This window comes from Citrus clementina, unplaced genomic scaffold, assembly GCF_000493195.1.
Source record: "Citrus clementina cultivar Clemenules unplaced genomic scaffold, Citrus_clementina_v1.0 scaffold_8, whole genome shotgun sequence".
Classification (NCBI taxonomy): Eukaryota; Viridiplantae; Streptophyta; class Magnoliopsida; order Sapindales; family Rutaceae; genus Citrus; species Citrus x clementina.
In genome coordinates this window covers 11,961,815-11,984,155 of record NW_006262022.1, presented here as the reverse complement: position 1 = coordinate 11,984,155, position 22,341 = coordinate 11,961,815, and the positions used below count along the sequence as shown (strand labels likewise).

Here is a 22,341-nt window from a genome sequence, read left to right as displayed (position 1 = left end):
GGTTGGTGAAGACTTTTGAAACATCTTTTGACAAACTTACTTGGAGGGTTGTTCCAATGTTTCCATTTGTATTTTTAGGATCTTGGGTTCCTTTTAGCCTATTTAAATTCAGCAACCTTGGTATGTAAGGAGATTAATGTTATTTTGAATTTGAAAGATTATTCTTTCTTTGGTTCTTTTGAGAACTAGTGAACTTATCAAGAATTTACATTCTTGTGGTGTTCCAAATTTAGACTTATCACTCACCTTCTCATCTTTTTCTTGAGTGTGGCGTCAATACCCTTCTCTATACCTTTGGTTCATGTTTTCTTAAGCATTGGGTCAAGGTTTTTGTTTGCCATAAATCTGTTTAGAACTTTCTTGGGAAGTTGAAACTACAAATTAAGTGTAGGATTGAAAGTTTCATTGTGGGATTCGTATCAACTTAGTCTTAAATTGGGAGAAGTGCCATTTTATGGTAAAACAAGGTATTTTTCTCGGTCACATCATTTCGAGCAAAAGTATTGAGGTTGACAAAGCCAAGGTGGATCTCATTTCTAATCTTCCTCCACCTAAAACAGTCAGAGAAGTAAGATCTTTCCTTGGACATGCTGGTTTTTATAGACGTTTCATTAAAGATTTTAGCAAAGTTTCTAGACCCTTATGTAATCTACTTGCTAAGGATGTACCTTTTGTCTTTGATGATTCATGTCTTGTGGCATTTGAAAAATTAAAGTAGTTGTTGACAACATCACCCATCATTCAGCCCCCAAACTAGAGCTTACCATTTGAGCTCATGTGTGATGCATCTGATTATGCAGTAGGAGCAGTATTAGGACAAAGAGTTGATCGAATTCCCAATGTTATCTACTATGCTAGTATGACATTGAATGATGCACAGTTGAACTATTCAACTACTGAAAAAGAAAGGCTAGCAGTAGTGTTTACATTAGAGAAATTTCGATCTTATCTCATTGGTTGCAAAATAAATGTGTTCACGGATCATGCTGTTCTTAAATATCTTCTCACAAAGAAAGATGCAAAAGCTAGGCTAATTCGTTGGGTGTTACTTTTGCAGGAATTTGACTTGGAATTTAAAGATAAGAAAGGCACAGAAATGTCGTGGCTGACCATCTCTCTCGTCTCCATTTTGACACAATTACAAAACCGTTAACATTGAATGAGTCTTTTCTAGACGAACAATTAATGAGTGTGGAAGTATTACCATGGTATGCTGACATCGTTAATTATCTTGTTACAGGTCAACTTCCAGAGCATTGGATCAAGCACGACAAAGCTAAATTTTTGCGAAAATAAAGAATTTCTTTTAGGATGACCCTTATTTGTTTAAGTATTGTGCAGATCAAATTATTAAACGATGTGTCCCAGAAAGTGAAATTCATAATATCATTTCATTCTGCCATGAACAAGCTTGTGGAGGCCATTTCAGTGTTAAGAAAACAACTACTAAAGTTTTACAATGTGGTTTCTATTGGCCAACTATATTTCAAGATGCTTACACTTTCTGTTCTTCATGTGATAGGTGTCAACGAATAGGGAGCATTTCGCGAAGGAATATGATGCCACTAAATCTTTTGGCCATCAATACATATTGGTTGTTGCTGACTACGTATCGAAATGGGTAGAAGCAATTCCATGTAGAACCAATGATCACAAGGTGGTGATAGCATTTTTGAAAAGCAACATTGTTTCACGCTTTGGATTCCCTCGAGCAATAATCAGTGATGGTGGTACCCACTTTTGTAACAAAGCAGTCAAAGCTCTTTTGACAAAGTATTCCATCACTCATAAACTGGCGACCCCATATTATTCGCAAACCAGTAGCCAAGTTGAGATCTCCAATCAAGAAATAAAGCACATATTAGAAAAGACGGTGAGGCCGGACAGAAAAGATTGGTCATTAAGACTCGATGATGCATTATGGGCATATAGAACGACTTTTAAGACCCCGATTGGGATGTCACCTTACAAGCTAGTGTATGGAAAAGCTTGCCACCTACCTGTGGAACTCGAGCCTCGTGCGTACTAGGCCATCAAGAAATTAAACTTTGACATGCAGCAAGCTAGCTCAGAAAGAAGATTACAGCTGGCAGAACTTACAGAAATTCACAATGATGCATACGAGAATGCCAAAATTTACAAGCAACGAATGAAGGTCTTTCATGACAAGCAAATTATGAGAAAATCTTTCACTCCAGGTCAGAAGGTGCTTTTATTTAATTCTCGCTTGCACCTATTCCCAGGTAAGTTACACTCTCGATGGTCTGGCCCCTTTATTGTTCACACTAGTTTTCTACATGGGGCAATTGAAATTAAGGACCCAAAGAACGGTGTCACGTTTAAAGTTAATAGTCAAAGATTAAAGCCATATCTAGAGTACCAACCACATGGAGAGGACACCAAAATAAATTTGAGTGACCCACCAGATTTGAATTGAGTTTCTTTTTTCTTTCTTTTCAGTGATTTGATTTTTTTCTCTTTTTACTATTCTTTGGCTAATGGAAATTATTTTTGCATAAGTGTGTTTGTTTAACCATTAAGTTTTCTCTTATCATTGTTAATCATGAGTGCCATAGCTAAACAGTTCCTCCTGGACATTCTTAGACCACTTCAACTTGTAAAATCTCATCTCAAAAGGTAGATTCGATTTTGTAAAACACATCGTATTTGGGCTCTGCAACCACCAGAGTTAGTATCCCATGTTGAGAATTTAGAAAGCCAACTCAGAGACATTGAGAGAGGTGTCTACAACATCCAGTTGGAGCTTAAGGTAAATTCAATAAGAGGACGATTGTAATTTTCTTTATGTGATTTAGTTTGTTTTTATTTGTTTGTGTGCTTTAGTTTGTTACCCCGGTGAAGTGGCAGATAACGGTACTCCGTGACAATCAAGTCGGTTACTTCAATTTCCCATAATAATTGATCTTCTGAGGCGAAGGTATAGACAAAAATGAGATTCTAGCAAAGCTTCACAATCGATTCCCTTCACTTCCTCAGAATGCCCTCCTTACAATCCATAAAGCTCAGTCCGAATGCATGCGATTGCTCATGAGGAATAACATACCTACTGACATCCCTTGGTTAATCGAGGCTAAAGTACGATTGGTAGGTGAGTTACCTCTAAAATTTATTGCATACATGCCTGGTTGTGGTAAAGGAAATTATGCAAGAAAATGAAGAGCTCGAAAAATTTCTGTTGCTTGTCATAAGTGTGCCAAAATGAGTTGCGATAAAAAACCATGTTCTTTAGGAATGGTGTCTGATAACAGGGAAGATAAGATTCAATTCATTAGGGATGGCTTGAATAAGGAGTCATTGTATGATATCATTTTGTCTCTTGAAACACATCCCAGTGGATATGTGCAAGGAGCGATTCTCCAGTTATGGCCATTATTCCAGAAAGAGTATGCACGATATAGTCTCGGGACTCTGACTATAAACGACCCATAAAGGGCTTTCAAGCCGTTTATGGACGTAAACCAGAGGAAGATGTGATCCACAGTAGCAACTACCTGTAAATATCCTTTTACTTCACTGTTATTTTATTTCACAGTTGTTTTATCATTTGCATTACTGTCTTTAATAATTTTATTTTATCATTGTTTCCTTTTCTTTTTATTGTTTCCTTTTTGACTCGCGAGCCATGTGCTTTACGCGTTATTTGACACTGACATGCAACCTCATACACAGTTGTGACCCACGGTCACTAAGATTCTTAAATATGACTTTTTGTTAAGCACTCAAAAATTGTTTTTGACAAGTATCCCAACGACAGCTACTCCCAATAGACAATTCAAGAACATTTGTGTGCTTTCTGGATTTAACTCTGGCAAACATAAAGAGTTCGTTGAGGCAGCCATAGATCTTGGTCGAAGCACAGCAGATAGAAAATTACACTTGGTGTATGGAGGAGGTAACCGAGGGTTATCAAAATTAGTCTCAGAAGCTGCTTTTGTCAGAGGAAGTCAAGTGTTAGGCATCATCCCAAGAGCCCTAAAACCGTTGGGCAGTTTGTCTGACTCATCGACTGGAGAAGAGTTAGTCGTCTCAGGTATGCAAGAAAGAATAACTAAAATGCTTAATCATGATGATGCTTTTATTTTTCTATCAGGAGATCTTACAACTCTAGAGGCACTTATCACATTAGCATCTTGGGCCCATCTGTACATTCACCATAAACCCATTGTTTTGTTAAATGTCAATAACTTTTATGATGGCTTTATCGCATTTTTTAACCATGCAATAAAAAACTATTTAATTCCTTCCACAGCGAAAAAGCTTTTTATTTGTGCTCACACTGCTAATAAGCTACTTGATCTATTATAAACCGGAGCCAGATCCCTGGACCTTTGTGTTGGAGCATCCAAATAATGATGGTAACAGTAGCCGCAATAAGAAGTACAAATTAGATTTAACTCTTCGCTTGTAAATATTTTCTTCTATGTTGCACCACCCAGGTGATGTCTTCTAAACTCTACTTTTTTCCTTTAAAACATTGAGGACAATGTTTCGTTCTGGTTGGGGGGAGGCAATAGTCGACAATTGTGCAATCTTGGTTAAGTTTTTACTACTTTTTTGTTGTAGAGACTAACTGTGGCTAACTTTTTGTGTTGAAGATGGCTGAATATGGAGTGTAGTTACTCAAGAAACGCATCTTCTTCGTTTAAAAAAAAAACAAAAAAATTCAGATATTTTCTTTCTCTTTATTAAGTTTTTACAATCATTTTTCTTCTTCTTTCTAATTTCTCCTTTATAAATATACACTTTCAAATTATTTGAGTCAAAGATGGCTGAATATAGAGTGTAGTGGCTCTAGAAACGCATCTTCTTAGTTAAAAAAAAACCATTTTCTTTTTCTATCTTTTTAAGTGTAACTTTTCTAATTAGTTTTTCTGCATCATTTTCACCTTTCTACATGCATATTTTCTTTTCATGTTTAGAATAGGTTGGGGGGTAGACTTTCGTTTTTTTAAAAAAATTGTGTGATTTTTTAACATTGGATGACATGATGACTTTCAAATTTTAGTATTTGTATTATCTTTGGTCTTAAGTGATGTTACGCCATGTTTGCTACCCTAAATATGTGCTCCCCCTAAGTGAAATATTTAAGAAAGTTTAACTTTCCTTAAATATGTGTCCATTTATTTTTAATCTCATAAAAAAAATTTAAACAGAACAGATTGAATTGATAAATTATCTCCCCCTTCATCATAAAAAAGAAATGAGCATGAAAAGAGTAAAAAGAGAGGTTTAGAGATTACCCATGTTGAAAAAAAATTTCGGCAGAGTCTCCCCTTAAAAAGGAACATATCCTCAACAAAAAAATAGTTAAAACACTCCCATATATATAGTTCAACTTATCAACCAACCTCCATTCCAATAGTCAAACATATCATCAATATAATCAAGATATCATCAAGCATAAATAAAGACCATATATCCAATAAAAAAATCATAAAAGAATCAAAAACATAACCAAAGATAAACGTCACAACAAACTACGTGAAATGAGTAATGTTTGTGCGAAAAACAAAGGGGCAGAAAAACTAAGACGGGCGCTGTGAAGAAGAATTGCCTAGGTCATAACCAAAATAACCAAGAATATGGTGCTGGCCAGCAATTAACTCCATTTGCTGATCTAACATTTGCTGCTGAAAGGTCGCAAAGTCAGATTGAAGCTGCTGCTGCACTGGGACAGGACATCCACTTTGTCAAAAAGTTGCTAAAAACAATCCGCAGGAACGGTCGATGCTGCAGGAGGGACGGCTGGCTCGTCATCCGGAGAGGAAGCTGCTGGTACTGATGCTGCTGCTGGTACTGCTGCTGATGCTACTGCTGATGCTGCTGCTGCTCTGCGAGGGACCCGTGGTCTAGCCCCAAGGCGGAAATCGGGTAACTCATCCTCAGAATAGACGTCATTTAACATACGATCATCCACTGGTGCAAGCATAGTATCTTCATTCTTAGAGGATGTTGTCTTTTCCCACTTCCCACACTTCTTAAAAAATCCGATCGCAGAAATAATCTCTCGACCGAGCTTACGGGTCTCGAGATAAACAGGCTCAGTGATAGGTACTCTAAAGAATTTCAAGATCCTAGTAATGATGCTGCCATATGGAAGGGATCGGTTGGAGACTCTGGGTGTGGACATCATATGACAAAGGATAGTGTAGGAGAAACTCACATGTCGTCTACGAATCTAATAAACCAACATCAAGTCGAGTTACCTCATCAATGTGACCCTGTCTAGGGGTGACCATTTGTTGGAGAATGATATGAAGTATTCGAACCTGGAAAGGGAGGAGTTGAGACCTAAAGGACAAAGATCCTTTAACATACGTCATTTAACATACGTCATCGGAAAGATCCCAACGTCTACAAATGTTCCGTACACCATCCATAGGACATAAATCACTAAATTCAAGTTCTTTCCTAGCGGTGTAAATGTCTAAGCCTCCATAAGAAATTCCAAGAATACTACATAATTCTGTCTCATCAAACGCAATACGAATTCCTCTTACATAAGTATAAAGTTCAACTCAACGGGAAGAGGAGAGTTCCATATTAGAATAAAAGACACGGACTAGATTTTCATGGATGGGCTCTTCTATACTTAAGGCTTCATTCCAATGGCTAAGCAATTGAGTAATAGTACGACCACAAATGGTAATATCTAAAAACTCCGTAATGTTAAGAGAAAATGAGGGAGTTACTGGTTTGCCCATGAATTTGTCACGAAATCACTGAGCAGAGGTGTTATTTGAAAAATGGAGGCCCTCAAAGTCCTGAAAGGGAGGCCTGGAGGGACTGGAACGACCCGGAGCAGTGTGCTTGGTTCGAGCACGCCTCTGTGATCGTTCTGCCATTGATGAGTTTGGAGAAATTTGAATTGGGAGAAATAAAGTTTGAGTGATGAGAGAGTAATGTCAAGTTGAAATGTGATTGAAATTGGAAGAAATTTGGCTCAATTTTGGCAAGAGAAGTGTGGCTGGTTCTAGGGTTTGAAACTTGGGATTTCTCAAATTTTAAATCAAAAATGAGTTTTGATCAGTTAAAAAGGTTCAAAACAAGATGAGAAAGGTTTCAAATGGTTTAATTTGATGAGAGAGAGCAAGAAAAATGGTGGATTTGAGAGAGAGACGAAGTGTTAGTCGCAGGTTTGAGAGAGAGAGAGAGAGCAAGAACGAAATAAAGAAGAAGACAAAGGACTGTTCACTTATCGCACGATAACGGCGAGCAGTTATAGAGATATCGGCGAGCCGACAGCGTCTAGAGAGCTCCCCAAAATTTTTCATCAGGACGGCGAGCCGACAGAGTCCAGAGAATTCCCCATTGTTTCTGCCCTAAAACGGTTAGTCGTTTATTGAAATAACGGCAATTTGTTTTCTACAACGTATGATTTCGCACATTTATTTTAGTATTTGGCCAACAATTAATATATTTCAAGATCATTTCATTGATCCAAAATGATTTAAGTGCCAATTCAATGCATAATTCATGAACATGTATATATTTCAACAATTTATTCATACATTTTTCAAAAAAAAAAAAAATACACACACTTCACATGTATATTGAGCATTCCATTGATATTAAAACATCAAATCATAAATCAATCAATTTTAATAGACTCAATAACATGAATCAAGATGTTAATGCAAAAATTTCATCATCCCAAGTTCATGCCGAATTTTTGAAAATTGTTCTTCGCAAAGTGGTTTTGTAAAAATATCGGCAAGTTGTTTTTCCATAGAAATAAACTCCAATGCAATATCTCTTGTTTGAACATGATCTCTTAAGAAATGATGTCTTATTTCTATATGCTTAGTTCGGGAGTGTTGAATGGGATTCTTTGAAAATTTTATAGCACTAGTATTATCACACTTAATAGGAATTTGTTCTAGGTTAATACCATAGTCTCTAAGTGTTTGTTTCATCTAAAGAGCTTGTGCACAATAGCTTCCTGCAGCTATATATTCAGCCTCGGTAGTTGAGAGTGCAACAGAATTTTGTTTCTTACTAAACCATGAAACAAGTGAGTGACCTAGGATATGGCGAGTTCCACTAGTGCTTTTCCTATCAACTTTATAACCAGCAAAGTCCGCATCCGAATAGCATGTTAAATCTATATGAGTTCCTCTAGGATACCAAAAGCCAATATCTATGGTTCCATTCAAATAACGGAAAATTCTTTTAACAGTAAGCAAATGGGATTCCTTGGGACATGATTGAAATCTTGCACACAAACATACACTAAACATGATATCGGGTCTACTTGCAGTCAAATAAAGTAAACATCCAATCATACCTCGATACATTTTGATGTCCACTTCTTTGCCTTTTTCATCTTTGACGAGCTTGGTTGTTGTGCTCATTGGTGTATTTTTGGTCTTTGAGTCATCAATGCCAAATCGTTTGAGTAGATCTCTTATGTACTTGGCTTGATTTATGAAAATTCCTTCCTCGTTTTGTTTGATTTGGAGTCCAAGGAAGTACTCCAACTCTCCCATCATACTCATCTCAAATTCTTTGCTTATACACGATGAAAATTCTTTACACAACAACTCATTAGTAGAACAAAAAATAATATCATCAACATAAATTTGAACAATAAGTATATCTTGGTTCTTATGCTTAACAAAGAGAGTAGTATCCACTTTACCCATGGAAAAATCATTTTCTAATAAGAAATTTTTAAGCCTATCATACCATGCTCTAGGTGCTTGTTTTAATCCATATAAAGCTTTAAACAACTTATAAACATGATTTGGAAATTTTTCATTTTCAAAACCAGGAGGTTGTTTTACATATACTTCTTCCATAATATAACCATTTAAGAAAGCACTTTTCACATCGATTTGAAATAAAATGAAATCTTTATGACAACCAAATGCCAACAGCATTCTAATTGATTCTAGTCTAGCTACAGGTGCAAAAGTTTCATCAAAATCAATTCCTTCTTCTTGGTTGTAACATTGAGCCACTAATCTAGCTTTATTTCTTACAACCACACCGGATTCATCCATCTTATTTCTAAATACCCATTTAGTACCTATGACGGATTGATGTTCCGGTTTAGGAACTAATTCCCACACATTGTTTCTTTCAAATTGATTTAACTCCTCTTGCATTGCCATAATCCAAGATTCATCATTTTCCGCATCCGCAAAGGATTTGGGTTCAATTTGAGAAATAAATGCATTATGCTCACAAGTATTCTTAAGTGATGATCTAGTTGTAACACCTCGTGAGGGATCTCCTAAAATTACATCCTTAGGATGAGAAGAAACATACCTCCACTCCTTGGGGAGTGCTTGAGAAGTACCTTCATGTTGCTCCATATTTGTTTGTTCTTCTTGTCCATCCTCTTGATTTCTTTGTGGTGCATTTTCTTGTTTATTCTTTGATGATTCTTCTTGTAATTCTCCATCTGCATCATCATAAATAATTCCTTTCTCCGCAAAAGAGGGGTTAGACTCATCAAATGTAACATGCATAGATTCTTCTACAACTAGAGTTCTTTTGTTATAAACTCTATAAACTTTGCTTGAGTTTGAATATCCAAGAAAAATACCAACATCGGATTTTGGATGAAATTTGCCAAGATTATCTTTTGTGTTCAAAATAAAACATTTGCATCCAAAAACTTTGAAATAACCAATATTGGGTTTTCTAAGTTTCCAAAGCTCATATGGAGTTTTGTTAAGGTTAGGTCTAATCAACACACGATTTAAAACATAACAAGCGGTGTTGATGGCCTCGGCCCAAAAATACTTAGACAATGAATTTTCATTCAACATAGTCCTAGCCATTTCTTGAATGGATCTATTCTTTCTCTCAACAACTCCATTTTGTTGTGGAGTTCTAGGTGATGAAAATTGATGCTCAATGCCAAAATCATTACAAAAAATCTCAAATGCATGATTTTCAAACTCTCCTCCATGATCACTCCTAATGCATGCAATACCATACCCTTTTTCATTTTGTATTTTCTTACAAAGCACTTTAAAGGCATCAAGAGCATCATCCTTATTGGCTAAGAATAATACCCATGTAAATCTAGAATAATCATCCACTATCACAAATGTATAACATTTGTCATTTAGACTAGCATATCTAGAAGGCTCAAATAAATCTATGTGAAGAAGTTGAAGTGGTTTTGAAGTAAAAATATGATTTTTATTTTTGAAAGATGTTTTGATTGTTTTCCAAATTGACCTTTAACTAAATCATTTTTCAAAATTTTCGAAATCAAATCCATACTTGCATGTCCTAACCTTCTATGCCATAACCAACTATTATCATGCAATGCTGAAAAACATTTATAGGCTTCAAAATCATGCCTTAGATCTACCCACTCCAGAACACCACTCTGACACCCTCATGGTGTTAGCAGAATCTGACCAAATTCCCACAATCATCCAGATCCCACGACAACTTCCCCATCATGAGCTTATCAAGCTTATGCCTCTTGAATGGATCTCCAATTATGAGTAGTTCCATACCAATACAGCCCCAATTCAAACTTTTGAAAGCATGTTTGAAAGACGACAAGATGGAACATTCTGAATGACTTTTAAACCACCTCCAAGTGCTCCACAAGAGCCCCCTTGGCTCTCCTTTACCTATTCTTCAATGATCACAGCTATTCAGATAGCTCAGGAAGATCTGTCCATTACAGGGTTTAATTCTAACGGATACCCTGTTTATCCAGCAAAGCAAAATAGACATTTCCTATGGGATGTCCCAGGCTCCGGCATGTGTGACCCAAATTGTCCCTGCTGGGATGATTAGGAAGAGAACGATGATTATGCCACCAAAAAGAGACCCAAAAAGAAAAAGCCTCCAGTCTCATGTCAACATTGTGAACCCAAATCCCCAAGAGATCCTCCACCTCCACTAGCTCCGTTACCCATCTACAACATAGAACTCAAATGGATTGCAAAGCATTGCAAACCTGAGATTCCGTCCCCCATCCCAAACTCCACACCTATCGTACAATCCCTAGCTTGTATGATGTTTCTTCTCCCTCTTCAGACTACTCTTCCTCCTTTCCTCCATTAGAAACTCACACAGATTCCCAACGAAATGTGGTATCCAAACCTTTTATCCCTTCAGCTATTACCTCAACTGGCCACCTAGAGTCTCCCAAACCTTTTGAATCCGTCCTTAACTGGCAAACCCAAAATGCCAGAGCACAGAATGATACTTTGTTGCAAATCAATTCAAAAGTTGAGAACATCAGTTTACGAACTGAACAGATTGAGACGAAAGTTGACTCCATTACTGCACAGATGCAGTAGATCCACCGCAATCTTCAATCCAGAATTACTCAACTAGATTCAGAGTTACGAACCATGCTTGCTCAAAGATACTATGGCCCAGAATTTGACCAAAAAGAAAGGGAAATCAGACGCTTAAAAGCTGAGCTTGATCAGATTGAATCTAAAAAACAAAGACCTACCCTTTTTACCACATCGCCTCCTATCCCTTCCATAGGTCCAACTTATCATCCATTTGCCTCTATGCTTTCCCTCATCAAATAGTATGACCCTTCCAAGTTATTTGGCATGACTCGTACTCTTTTCAGAGACAATCCCTTACCACCACCACCTAAACCTCAACCACGCCCCGTCAAAATTCATCAGCCATCCATGTCCATTCTTAGACAACAGTCCCCACCGCCCGCACCTCCACTACCACCTCAATCCCAACCTCAGCCTCAGTCCAAAGACAAAGAACCCATGCACCAGTATAGTGCCCACACCATAGATCCATCATCTACTCCTGATGATCAAACTTCTGCTCCAACTTCTGATTCAAATCTAGCCATTTCCAACAGCCATACTGAGTCTGACACAGCATCTTCAGTATCCACTAGTGACTCTGAAAAGTCCTATGCTGATATCACCAGAATCTTGATGGCCCAACCTGATCCACTTGATCATGGCCAAACCTCTCACATAGAACCATATGTTGATATTCCTTCAGAAGTTGACGACGACATGCCTGAATTCTCTGCTACATACCAACCCCCTCCAGCCTAAGCCCAAACCGGTCCAACAAGTCAAAAATCATCAAATGGTCCATGGTTCACATTTAATGATCTTCCATCTCATAAATGAAGAGAGAGACTTACTGAAATGTCTGCTTGGATTGACCTCCAAATGCTAAGGCCTGGAGCAACGACTCAATCAGTCTTTAGAGAATTTACTACTCGTTTTACAGGTGCTCTAAGAGATTGGTTTGATTCTTTAGGCCAATACAGACAATTACAGTTTGTTCAATTACCAGAAGTCTCAAGTGCCCTTGCGGTTATTCATGACCAATTCCTTGGAGACCCCTCTGCAGTTTTTGAAGCTGCACGACGAGACTATCTCAACATGAAATGCTGCTCACTTAATGCTAAGGATCTTGACTTTCATTAAAAACGAATGTCCTTGCTGTTCTATAAGCTTAATGGCTTCAATGAGCCAACATTAAAGCATGTCTTTCTGGCTTCCCTTCCAGACGAGCTCCAACTCGATATACAACGGCAACCCACCGCCTCCAATCTCATCCTTGACAACCTCTCTCTTGGCAAAATCTTCTAGATTGCCAAAACATGCCTTGATAAACTTTGCGAGCAGAAACAGTTTTTCAAAGAATTGTTAAGAGATAACGAACCATTCAAGAGTGCCTGCAAAAAAGCCCTATTTGCAGATCAAATATATAAAAAAAAGGATTGTGATTGTAGTTCTAAGAAGAAAAGGCATTTTCGAAAATTCAAAAATCCAGAAGTTTCATCCAAACCCCGCAGGTCCAGAAAGCCCTACCGATTCTTCAGAAAAAAATCATCTTCCTCTAGAGAATTCAAATGAAAATCATCAAGCAGATGTTTCATCTATAAGAGGAAAGGTCATTATGCTAAAGATTGTCCCAACAAACGAGAGAAATCCATCCAACTAGTCGAACATCTTCAAGCCACTACAGACTACTCTCCCGCGACAGATGAACTGGAATTCTATTTCTCTGAGCAAGATGAACCCAATGATGAAACCGTGTTCGCATTACAAAATTCCTCTGATGATTCCGACAGTGATGTGTCTCAAGTTATCTTCCACCAAGAATTATTGTCCCTTGACACTACTGTTCCTATACCCTCCATCAAACTCCATATCTTGCCCTCAAAATTCCAAAGGCCCATTCCAGCAATTGGCCTTATAGATACTGGTGCCCAACGCAGCATGTTAAACCCCAATATCCTTCCACCTAAATACTGGACAAAGTACAAAGAAACTTTCAAGGCCGTTAATGGTAAATTTTTCACTACCTCTTTGATTACCAACAAACCCATTGGTATTCAAATCTTCCCAAATTGTGTCATTTGGACCAAGGTTATCGGTTCAACCCTTCCTAATAAGGATATCTTGTTAAGATTTGACATACTTCACCAAATCACACACCTCCAAATCATTCCCACTGGAATCCGAGTCAAGTCCATGTTCAAACCATTCACAGACATTCTGAAACTCTACAATTTGTCTGATACTCCCCAGTCCTACCAGGATATTTCATCCCATCTTTTGCGTTTCTATCCAGAGTCCCATTATGAGTTCACCCATCCAACTCCATTATGGAAAAACCCGTCTTTCTTTATTAAGTTACCTTTCAAACTCAATGAAGACATTAACCCGACCAAAGCTACTCATCCAGGAATGAGTCCTTCTAACTTACTCCTAGCCCAAAAAGAATGTTCACAACTGTTAGCCCAAGGTCTAATCGAGCCCACAAGTTCTCAATGGGCTTGCCAAGCCTTTTATGTTGAAAAGCATTCTGAAATTGTCTGAGGAAAGAAACGCTTAGTCATTGACTATCAGCCACTAAATATGTTTTTGCAAGATGACAAATTTCCTTTGCCCCGACGACAAAGCATGTTTACTTTTCTAAAAAATGCCCAGATCTTTTCCAAATTTGATTTAAAATTAGATTTTTGGCAATTAGGCATTGAACCCTCGGAGCATTACAAAACTGCCTTTTGTATCCCAAATGCCCATTATCAATGGACAGTCCTTCCCTTCGGCCTCAAAACTGCCCCATCCATTTTTCAAAAATCCATGGTCAAAATCTTTCACCCTATCCTGCATCATGCATTAATTTACATTGATGATATCTTACTTTTTTCAGGATCACATGATGCACATCACCAGCTGTTAACTCAATTCTATGATATTGTCAAAAGTCATGGAATCATGCTATCTGCCAAGAAAAGCACCATCCCACGAATAACATGGAATTCCTTGGTATGATCATAAAGGACGGCCATTATCAGCCTCGAAAGCACATTGCCCAAGAGTTACTTTACCTTCCAGATCAGCAACTTTCCAAAAAGCAAGTTCAACAGTTTCTCGGCATTATCAATTACATCAGAGACTTCATCTCGCATGTGGACCGCTATACTCACCACCTCTCGGCTTTATTGAAAAAGAAGCCCCCAGAGTAGAATGCTGACCACACAACTGCTGTCACTACCCTCAAGCAAATTGCGCAAAATCCACCTCCCTTAAAGTTAATTACTGATGGAAAGTGCATACTGCAAACAGACGCAAGTGATGAATCATGGGGTGCCATCCTCCTCGAAGAACTCAACAGCAAAGAATACTTTATCGCTTACGCTAGCGGACAAATTTCTGACACACAGAAGCATTACCATAGCATATTCAAAGAAATCTTAGCGGTAAAGCATGGCATCAAAAAATTTGAGTATCATCTTATTGGACATCATTTTCTCATCCGATTGGACAATTCAGCCTTCCCCAATATTCTCAATTTCAAAGGTAAAGCTGTCCCAGAAAAGATGTTACTACGATTAAAAGATTGGTTTTCCAAATATGATTTTTCGGTTAAGAATATAAAGGGGCCCCAGAACCTCATCCCTGATATGCTATCCAGACTCTCAAAACCAGAAAACCCTCTAACCTTGATTTCCACAACATACCAATTTCCGATCATCTCCATGGCCACATCACTTCCACCAGAAGCTCTCACCAAGAAAACTTTTCCCCTTAACAAAACTTTCTCTTCTATCTTTGCTATCCAAGAGTTTGCAAGGAAAGCTGTTTTCTGCTTCTTCATGAAAGCCTACCTTTTGGCAGACTCATTTCCATTTTCCACCTTCCACCCAGAAAATCTGTTCCTTACAGGTTTAACCCTTGCTCCGTCCAGCGAAATCACTGAAGATGAGTTATGGTACGTCTGGTGCCTAACTGTTCTTTATGCAACCAAGCTCGTCCTACCAATCACTCCCACTTTGAACAATCTCCTTAATCCAGACAAAGCCACCTCTCTTACCTGGACATTACTTGAATGGTTCTCCCCAATACCATGGTGGAGAAAGAAGCTACAACAACTGTCAGAGATTTACAATCTTGAACGTATGCCTGCCTCTGAAGCATAATTTTTTACATCAGTATTTATCATTCACAGGCCATACTTCCAACATCCAAACACAAATCTCTTTTGGACTCAAGACCAGGTATATGAATGGTTTATCGCACCTCACCCAGCTGTCATTGACAATGAAATCCAATCCAACCTGCACAACTATCTTTGTTAATTGAACCACCAAACTCCACCACACTGGGATATCTTTCACACCTCCTTAGGACCACAACATGACCTCATCATGATCCCCACTCCATCCGCCATATCCAAACCAAAGTCCACAAGAATCATCATCAAAGAAGGAAAACCAGACCACACTGACTTCCTTTACCAAGACTCCCAAGACCCATGGGAAGAATTCCTTCCTCTAAGCCAACATCTCTAACAGTTTCCACAACCAACCATGTATGAACCAGGATCATCATCCCAACCCTCCAAAGTTGACAAGGCCACTCAGATGCCAAGCCCCAAGTCCCAGTCATCACCCTCCAAGCCGGGATACCGAAGAGATTGCCCTTATCCACCTTGCCGTGGTCCCCACTGTAAAATAAATGGTACTTGGACAGTGGTTGTTCAAGGCACATGACCGGAAACTATGCATGATTCTCAAGCTTCACCAAAATTGAAAATGGTGGAGACGTATCTTTTGGAGACAACTCAAAAGGAAAAATTCATGGAATTGGAAATGTTGGTAAAGTTTCCTCAACTCTAATTGAGAATGTATGTTTGGTTGAGAACTTGAAACACAACTTAATTAGTATTAGTCAATTATGTGACAAAGGTTATAAAGTTATCTTTGATAAATTTAGTTGTGTTATTGAGAATTCATGTGATGGCAAGATCTTATTTGTTGGGAATAGATGTGGTAATGTTTATATCATTGACATAGAATGTGCATCTACTCTTGAAAATAGTAAAATCTACAACGTTTCTTTTAAACCTACAACATTTCTTTTAAGGTCATATAACCCAAAACAGACTTTCCTTAGTCTTTAAAACAGGGTACCAAACCATTTAAGAAATCATCATAAGTTTTCTGATGCACAGGATCCTTACTGGAAGGCAAGTGCAGAGCATACTTCCTTAAAGTTTCAAAATGAACAAATTTAATTCTTTATTCCTTTTCTTTCTCTAGATCTTCATTTGCAGAGAGAGAAGAGAGTTTAGAAATTCATAGTTTTATGGAAACACACGAGAGTTTATTTCTTCGAAAACAGATCTTACAAACGAAGGGAGAATTCTTTATATAGGAGAATTCTCGGAGAAGATAGGACAGGACCCCTATCTTTTACAAAAGCAAAAGTAGAAAAAACATATCATGACAACTTTAATGATTACAAAGGACAAAGTGTGCTTTAATTAAAGCATGACTTTGACAAAAGCAAAAGCTTAAAGTAAAAGCAAGCCTTAATAATTATATAGGCAAAACCATAATGTAGAACATAATTATTACAACAAGACAAACTACTTTGCGCAATTTGTTTGAGGGTAGTGACAGCAGTTGTGTAGTCAGCATTCCACTCTAGGGGCTTCTTTTTCAATAAAGCCGAGAGGTGGTGAGTATAGCGGTCCACATGCGGGATGAAGTCTCTGATGTAATTGATAATGCCGAGAAACTGTTGAACTTGCTTTTTGGAAAGTTGCTGATCTGGAAGGTAAAGCAACTCTTGGGCAATGTGCTTTCCTGGCTGATAATGACCGTCCTTTATGATCATACCAAGGAATTCAATGTTATTCGTGGGAATGGTGCTTTTCTTGGCAGACAGCATGATTCCATGACTTTTGACAATATCATAGAATTGAGTTAACAGCTGGTGATGTACATCATGTGATCCTGAAAAAAGCAAGATATCATCAATGTAAATTAATGTATGATGCAGAATAGGGTGAAAGATTTTGACCATGGATTTTTGAAAAATGGATGAGGCAGTTTTGAGGCCGAAGGGAAGGACTGTCCATTGATAATGGGCATTTGGGATACAAAAGGTAGTTTTTTAACGCTCCGAGGGTTCAATGCCTAATTGCCAAAAACCTAATTTTAAATCAAATTTGGAAAAGATCTGGGCATTTTTTAGAAAAAGTAAACATGCTTTGTCATCGAGGCAAAGGAAATTTGTCATCTTGCAAAAACATATTTAGTGGTTGATAGTCAATGACTAAGCGTTTCTTTCCTCGGACAATTTCAGAATGCTTTTCAACATAAAAGGCTTGGCAAGCCCATTGAGAACTTGTGGGCTCGATTAGACCTTGGGCTAACAGTTGTGAACATTCTTTTTGGGCTAGGAGTAAGTCAGAAGGACTCATTCCTGGATGAGTAGCTTTGGTCGGGTTAATGTCTTCATTGAGTTTGAAAGGTAACTTAATAAAGAAAGACGGGTTTTTCCACAATGGAGTTGGATGGGTGAACTTAGAATGGGACTCTGGACAGAAACGCAAAAGATGGGATGAAATATCCTAGTAGGACTGGGGAGTATCAGACAAATTGTAGAGTTTCAGAATGTCTGTGAATGGTTTGAACATGGACTTGACTCAGATTCCAGTGGGAATGATTTGGAGGTGTGTGATTTGGTGAAGTATGTCAAATCCTAACAAGATATCCTTATTAGGAAGGGTTGAACCGATAATCTTGGTCCAAATGACACAATTTGGGAAGATTTGAATACCAATGGGTTTGTTGGTAATCAAAAAGGTAGTGAAAAATTTGCCATTGACGGCCCTGAAATTTTCTTCGTACTTTGTCTAGTATTTAGGTGGAAGGATATTGGGGTTTAACATGCTGTGTTGGGCGCTAGTATCTATAAGGCCAATTGCTGGAATGGGCCTTTGGAATTTTGAGGGCAAGATATGGAGTTTGATGGAGGGTATAGGAACAGTAGTGTCAAGGGACATTAATTCTTAGTGGAAGATAACTTGAGACACATCACTGTCTGAATCATCAGAGGAATTTTGTAATGCGAACACGGTTTCATCATTGGGTTCATCTTGCTCAGAGAAATAGAATTCCAGTTCATCCATCGCGGGAGAGTAGTCTGTAGTGGCTTGAAGATGTTCGACTTGCCGGATGGATTTCTCTCGTTTGTTGGGACAATCTTTAGCATAATGACCTTTCCTCTTGTAGATGAAACATTTGCTTGATGATTTTCGTTTGAATTCTCTAGAGGAAGATGCTTTTTTTCTGAAGAATCGGTAGGGCTTTCTGGACCTGCGGGGTTTGGATGAAACTTCTGGATTTTTGAATTTATGAAAATGCCTTTTCTTCTTAGAACTGCAATCACAATCCTTTTTCTTTTTACATGTGATCTGCAAATAGGGCTTTTTGCAGGCACTCCTGAATGGTTCGTTATCTCTCAACAGTTCTTTGAAAAACTGTTTCTACTCGCAAAGTTTATCAAAGCATGCTTTGGCAATCTAGAAGATTTTTCCAAGAGAGAGGTTGTCAAGGATGAGATTGGAGGCGGTGAGTTGCCGTTGTATATCGGGTTGGAGCTCGTCTGGAAAGGAAGCCAGAAAGACATGCTTTAACGTTGGCTCATTGAAGCCATTAAGCTTATAGAACAGCAAGGACATTCGTTTGTAATGAAAGTCAAGATCCTTAGCATTGAGTGAGCAGCATTTCATGTTGAGATAGTCTCGTCGTGCAGCTTCAAAAACTGCAGAGGGGTCTCCAAGGAATTGGTCATGAATAACCGCAAGGGCACTTGAGACTTCTGGTAATTGAACAAACTGTAATTGTCTGTATTGGCCTAAAGAATCAAACCAATCTCTTAGAGCACTCGTAAAACGAGTAGTAAATTCTCTAAGGACTGATTGAGTCGTTGCTCTAGGCCTTAGCATTTGGAGGTCAATCCAAGCAGACATTTCAGTAAGTCTCTCTCTCCATTTATGAGATGGAAGATCATCAAATGTGAACCATGGACCATTTGACGATTTTTGACTTGTTGGACCGGTCTGGGCTTGGGTTGGAGGGGGTTGGTGTGTGGCAGAGAATTAAGGCATGTCGTCGTCAACTTTTGAAGGAATATCAACATATGGTTCTGTGTGAGAGGTTTGGCCATGATCAGGTGGATCAAGTTGGGCCATCAAGATTCTGGTGATATCAGCATAAGACTTTTCAAAATCACTAGTGGATATTGAAGATGGTGTGTCAGACTCAGTATGGCTGTTGGAAATGGCTAGATTTGAATTAGAAGTTGGAGCAGAAGTTTGATCATCAGGAGTAGATGATGGATCTACGGTGTGGGCACTATACTGGTGCATGGGTTTTTTGTCTTTGGACTGAGGCTGAGGTTGGGATTGAGGTGGTAGTGGAGGTGCGGGCGGTGGGGACTGTTGTCCAGGAATGGACATGGATGGCTGATGAATTTTGACGGGGCGTGGTTGAGGTTTAGGTTTTGGTTTAGGTTTAGGTGGTGGTGGTAAGGGATTGTCTCTTAAAAGAGTACGAGTCATGCCAAATAACTTGGAAGGGTTATACTGTTTGATGGGGGAAAGCATAGAGGCAAATGGATGATAAGTTGGACCTATGGAAGGGATAGGAGGCGATGTGGTAAAAATGGTAGGTCTTTGTTTTTCAGATTCAATCTGATCAAGCTCAGCTTTTAAGCATCTAATTTCCCTTTCTTTTTGGTCAAATTCTGGGCCATAGTATCTTTGAGCAAGCATGGTTCGTAACTCTGAATCTAGTTGAGTAATTCTGGATTGAAGATTGTGGTGGATCTGCTGCATCTGTGCAGTAATGGAGTCAACTTTCATCTCAATCTGTTCAGTTCGTAAACTGATGTTCTCAACTTTTGAATTAATAAGCAACAAAGTATCATTATGTGCTCTGGCATTTTGGGTTTGCTAGTTAAGGACGGATTCAAAAGGTTTGGGAGATTCTAGGTGGCCAGTTGAGGTAATAGCTGAAGGGATAAAAGGTTTGGATACCACATTTCATTGGGAATCTGTGTGAGTTTCTAATGGAGGAAAGGAGGAAGAGTAGTCTGAAGAGGGAGAAGAAAACATCATACAAGCTAAGGGTTGTACGATAGATGTGGAGTTTGGGATGGGGGACGGAATCTCAGGTTTGCAATCGATTTGAGTTCTGTGTTGTAGATGGGTAACGGAGCTGGTGGAGGTGGAGGATCTCTTGGGGATTTGGGTTCACAGTGTTGACATGAGATTGGAGGTTTTTTCTTTTTGGGTCTCTTTTTGGTGGCATAATCATCATCCTCTTCCCAATCATCCCAGCAGGGACAATTTGGGTCACACATGCCGGAGCCTGGGACATCCTATAGGAAATGTCCATTTTGCTTTGCTTGATAAACAGGGTATCCGTCATTTTGGGATGATCATAAAGGACGGCCATTATCAGCCAGGAAAGCACATTGCCCAAGAGTTGCTTCACTTTCCAGATCAGCAACTCACAACTATTAGCCCAAGGTCTAATCGAGCCCACAAGTTCTCAATGGGCTTGCCAAGCCTTTTATGTTGATGGGGCGTGGTTGAGGTTTAGGCTTTGGTTTAGGTCTTTAAGCTTTTGCTTTTGTCAAAGTCATGCTTTAATTAAAGCACACTTTGTCCTTTGTAATCATTAAAGCTGTCATGATGTGTCTTTTCTACTTTTGCTTTTGTAAAAGATAGGGATCATGTCCTATCTTCTCTGAGAATTCTCCTATATAAAGAATTCTCCCTTCGTTTGTAAGATATAGAAGTTTTCGAAGAAATAAACTCTCGTGTGTTTCCATAAAACTATGAATTTCTAAACTCTCTTCTCTCTCTGCAAATGAAGATCTAGAGAAAGAAAAGGAATAAAGAATTAAATTTGTTCATTTTGAAACTTTAAGGAAGTATGCTCTGCACTTGCCTTCCAGTAAGGATCCTATGCATCAGAAAACTTATGATGATTTCTTAAACGGTTTGGTACCCTATTTTAAAGACTAAGGAAAGTCTGTTTTGGGTTATATGACCTTAAAAGAAACATTGTAGGTTTAAAAGAAACGTTATACTGTTGAACTTGCTTTTTGGAAAGTTACTGATCTGGAAAGTGAAGCAACTCTTGGGCAATGTGCTTTCTTGGCTGATACCATGCTATATGGGAGAACAACTCTCACACTAGAAGATGTGAAGGCCTCTTTGTGTTCGAAAGAAATTCAAAGGAATTCTGGAGATCTAGATCAAAACCCTAGTGAAGGGTTGGTGGCAAAAGCTGAAAAAGAAGAAAGATAAGAAGAAAAAGAAGAACAAGAATCAGTCCAAGAAAGAGGATAAGTCTGAGAAAGAGAAAATGAAAAGAAGAAAATGTTTTACTGTAAGAAGACAGGCCATTACATCAGAGACTGTGTTGAGAAGAAGAGAGACAACAAAGAAAAATCAGGAGATGTTGCTGTAGCATCTAATGAATCATCTGATGGAGGCTATCAAAGTACAGACTTGCCGGTGGCATCGAATGGAAAGATTGAAAGTCAGCGGGTTCTAAACTCTAGTTGTTCTTTCCATATGAGTCCTGATAAAACCCTTTTTCATGAGTATAAAATTATAGATGGAGGTAGGGTCTTAATGGGAAACCACAATGCTTGTAAAATTGTGGGAATTGGTTTTGTTAAAATCAGAATGTATGATGGAACCACAAGGGCCCTAGAGCATGTTAGGCATGTACCAGGATTAAAAAAGAATTTGATATCTTTAGGCATGTTAGATAGCTCAGGATATATCTTTAAGTCTGATCATGGGGGCTTAAAGGTAATGAAAAACTCCAGTATAGTAATGAAGAGGGTCATGAAAAATGGATTGTATGTGCTGGAAGGGTCATCCGTACCTGTGTTGTCTGCATTGTATATTGTTTCTGATGTAGATAAAGCCAAGCTATGGCATCTAAGACTTGGGCACATGAGTGCTAAAGGCTTATAAGAACTAAGTAAAAGGGGGTTGTTATGTAGA

The 22,341-nt window shown here is 38.5% G+C and overlaps 2 protein-coding genes across 2 annotated transcripts; one reads left to right on the top strand and one right to left on the bottom strand.

The window, feature by feature from the left end:
* Positions 1-11,570: 11,570 nt before the first annotated feature.
* On the top strand, positions 11,571-12,047 carry LOC112096366 (transcription factor SOX-9-like). The gene has a single exon (XM_024179792.1). It carries the CDS (start codon positions 11,571-11,573, stop codon positions 12,045-12,047), a length of 477 nt encoding a protein of 158 aa, XP_024035560.1.
* A 7,363-nt stretch (positions 12,048-19,410) lies between these two features.
* On the bottom strand, positions 19,411-20,175 carry LOC112096365 (formin-like protein 7). Its single transcript, XM_024179790.1, has 2 exons — positions 19,574-20,175; positions 19,411-19,510 (listed from the first exon to the last, which is right to left on the bottom strand). The coding sequence occupies exons 1-2, from the start codon at positions 20,173-20,175 to the stop codon at positions 19,411-19,413; spliced, it is 702 nt and encodes a 233-aa protein (XP_024035558.1).
* Between the last annotated feature and the right edge of the window lie 2,166 nt (positions 20,176-22,341).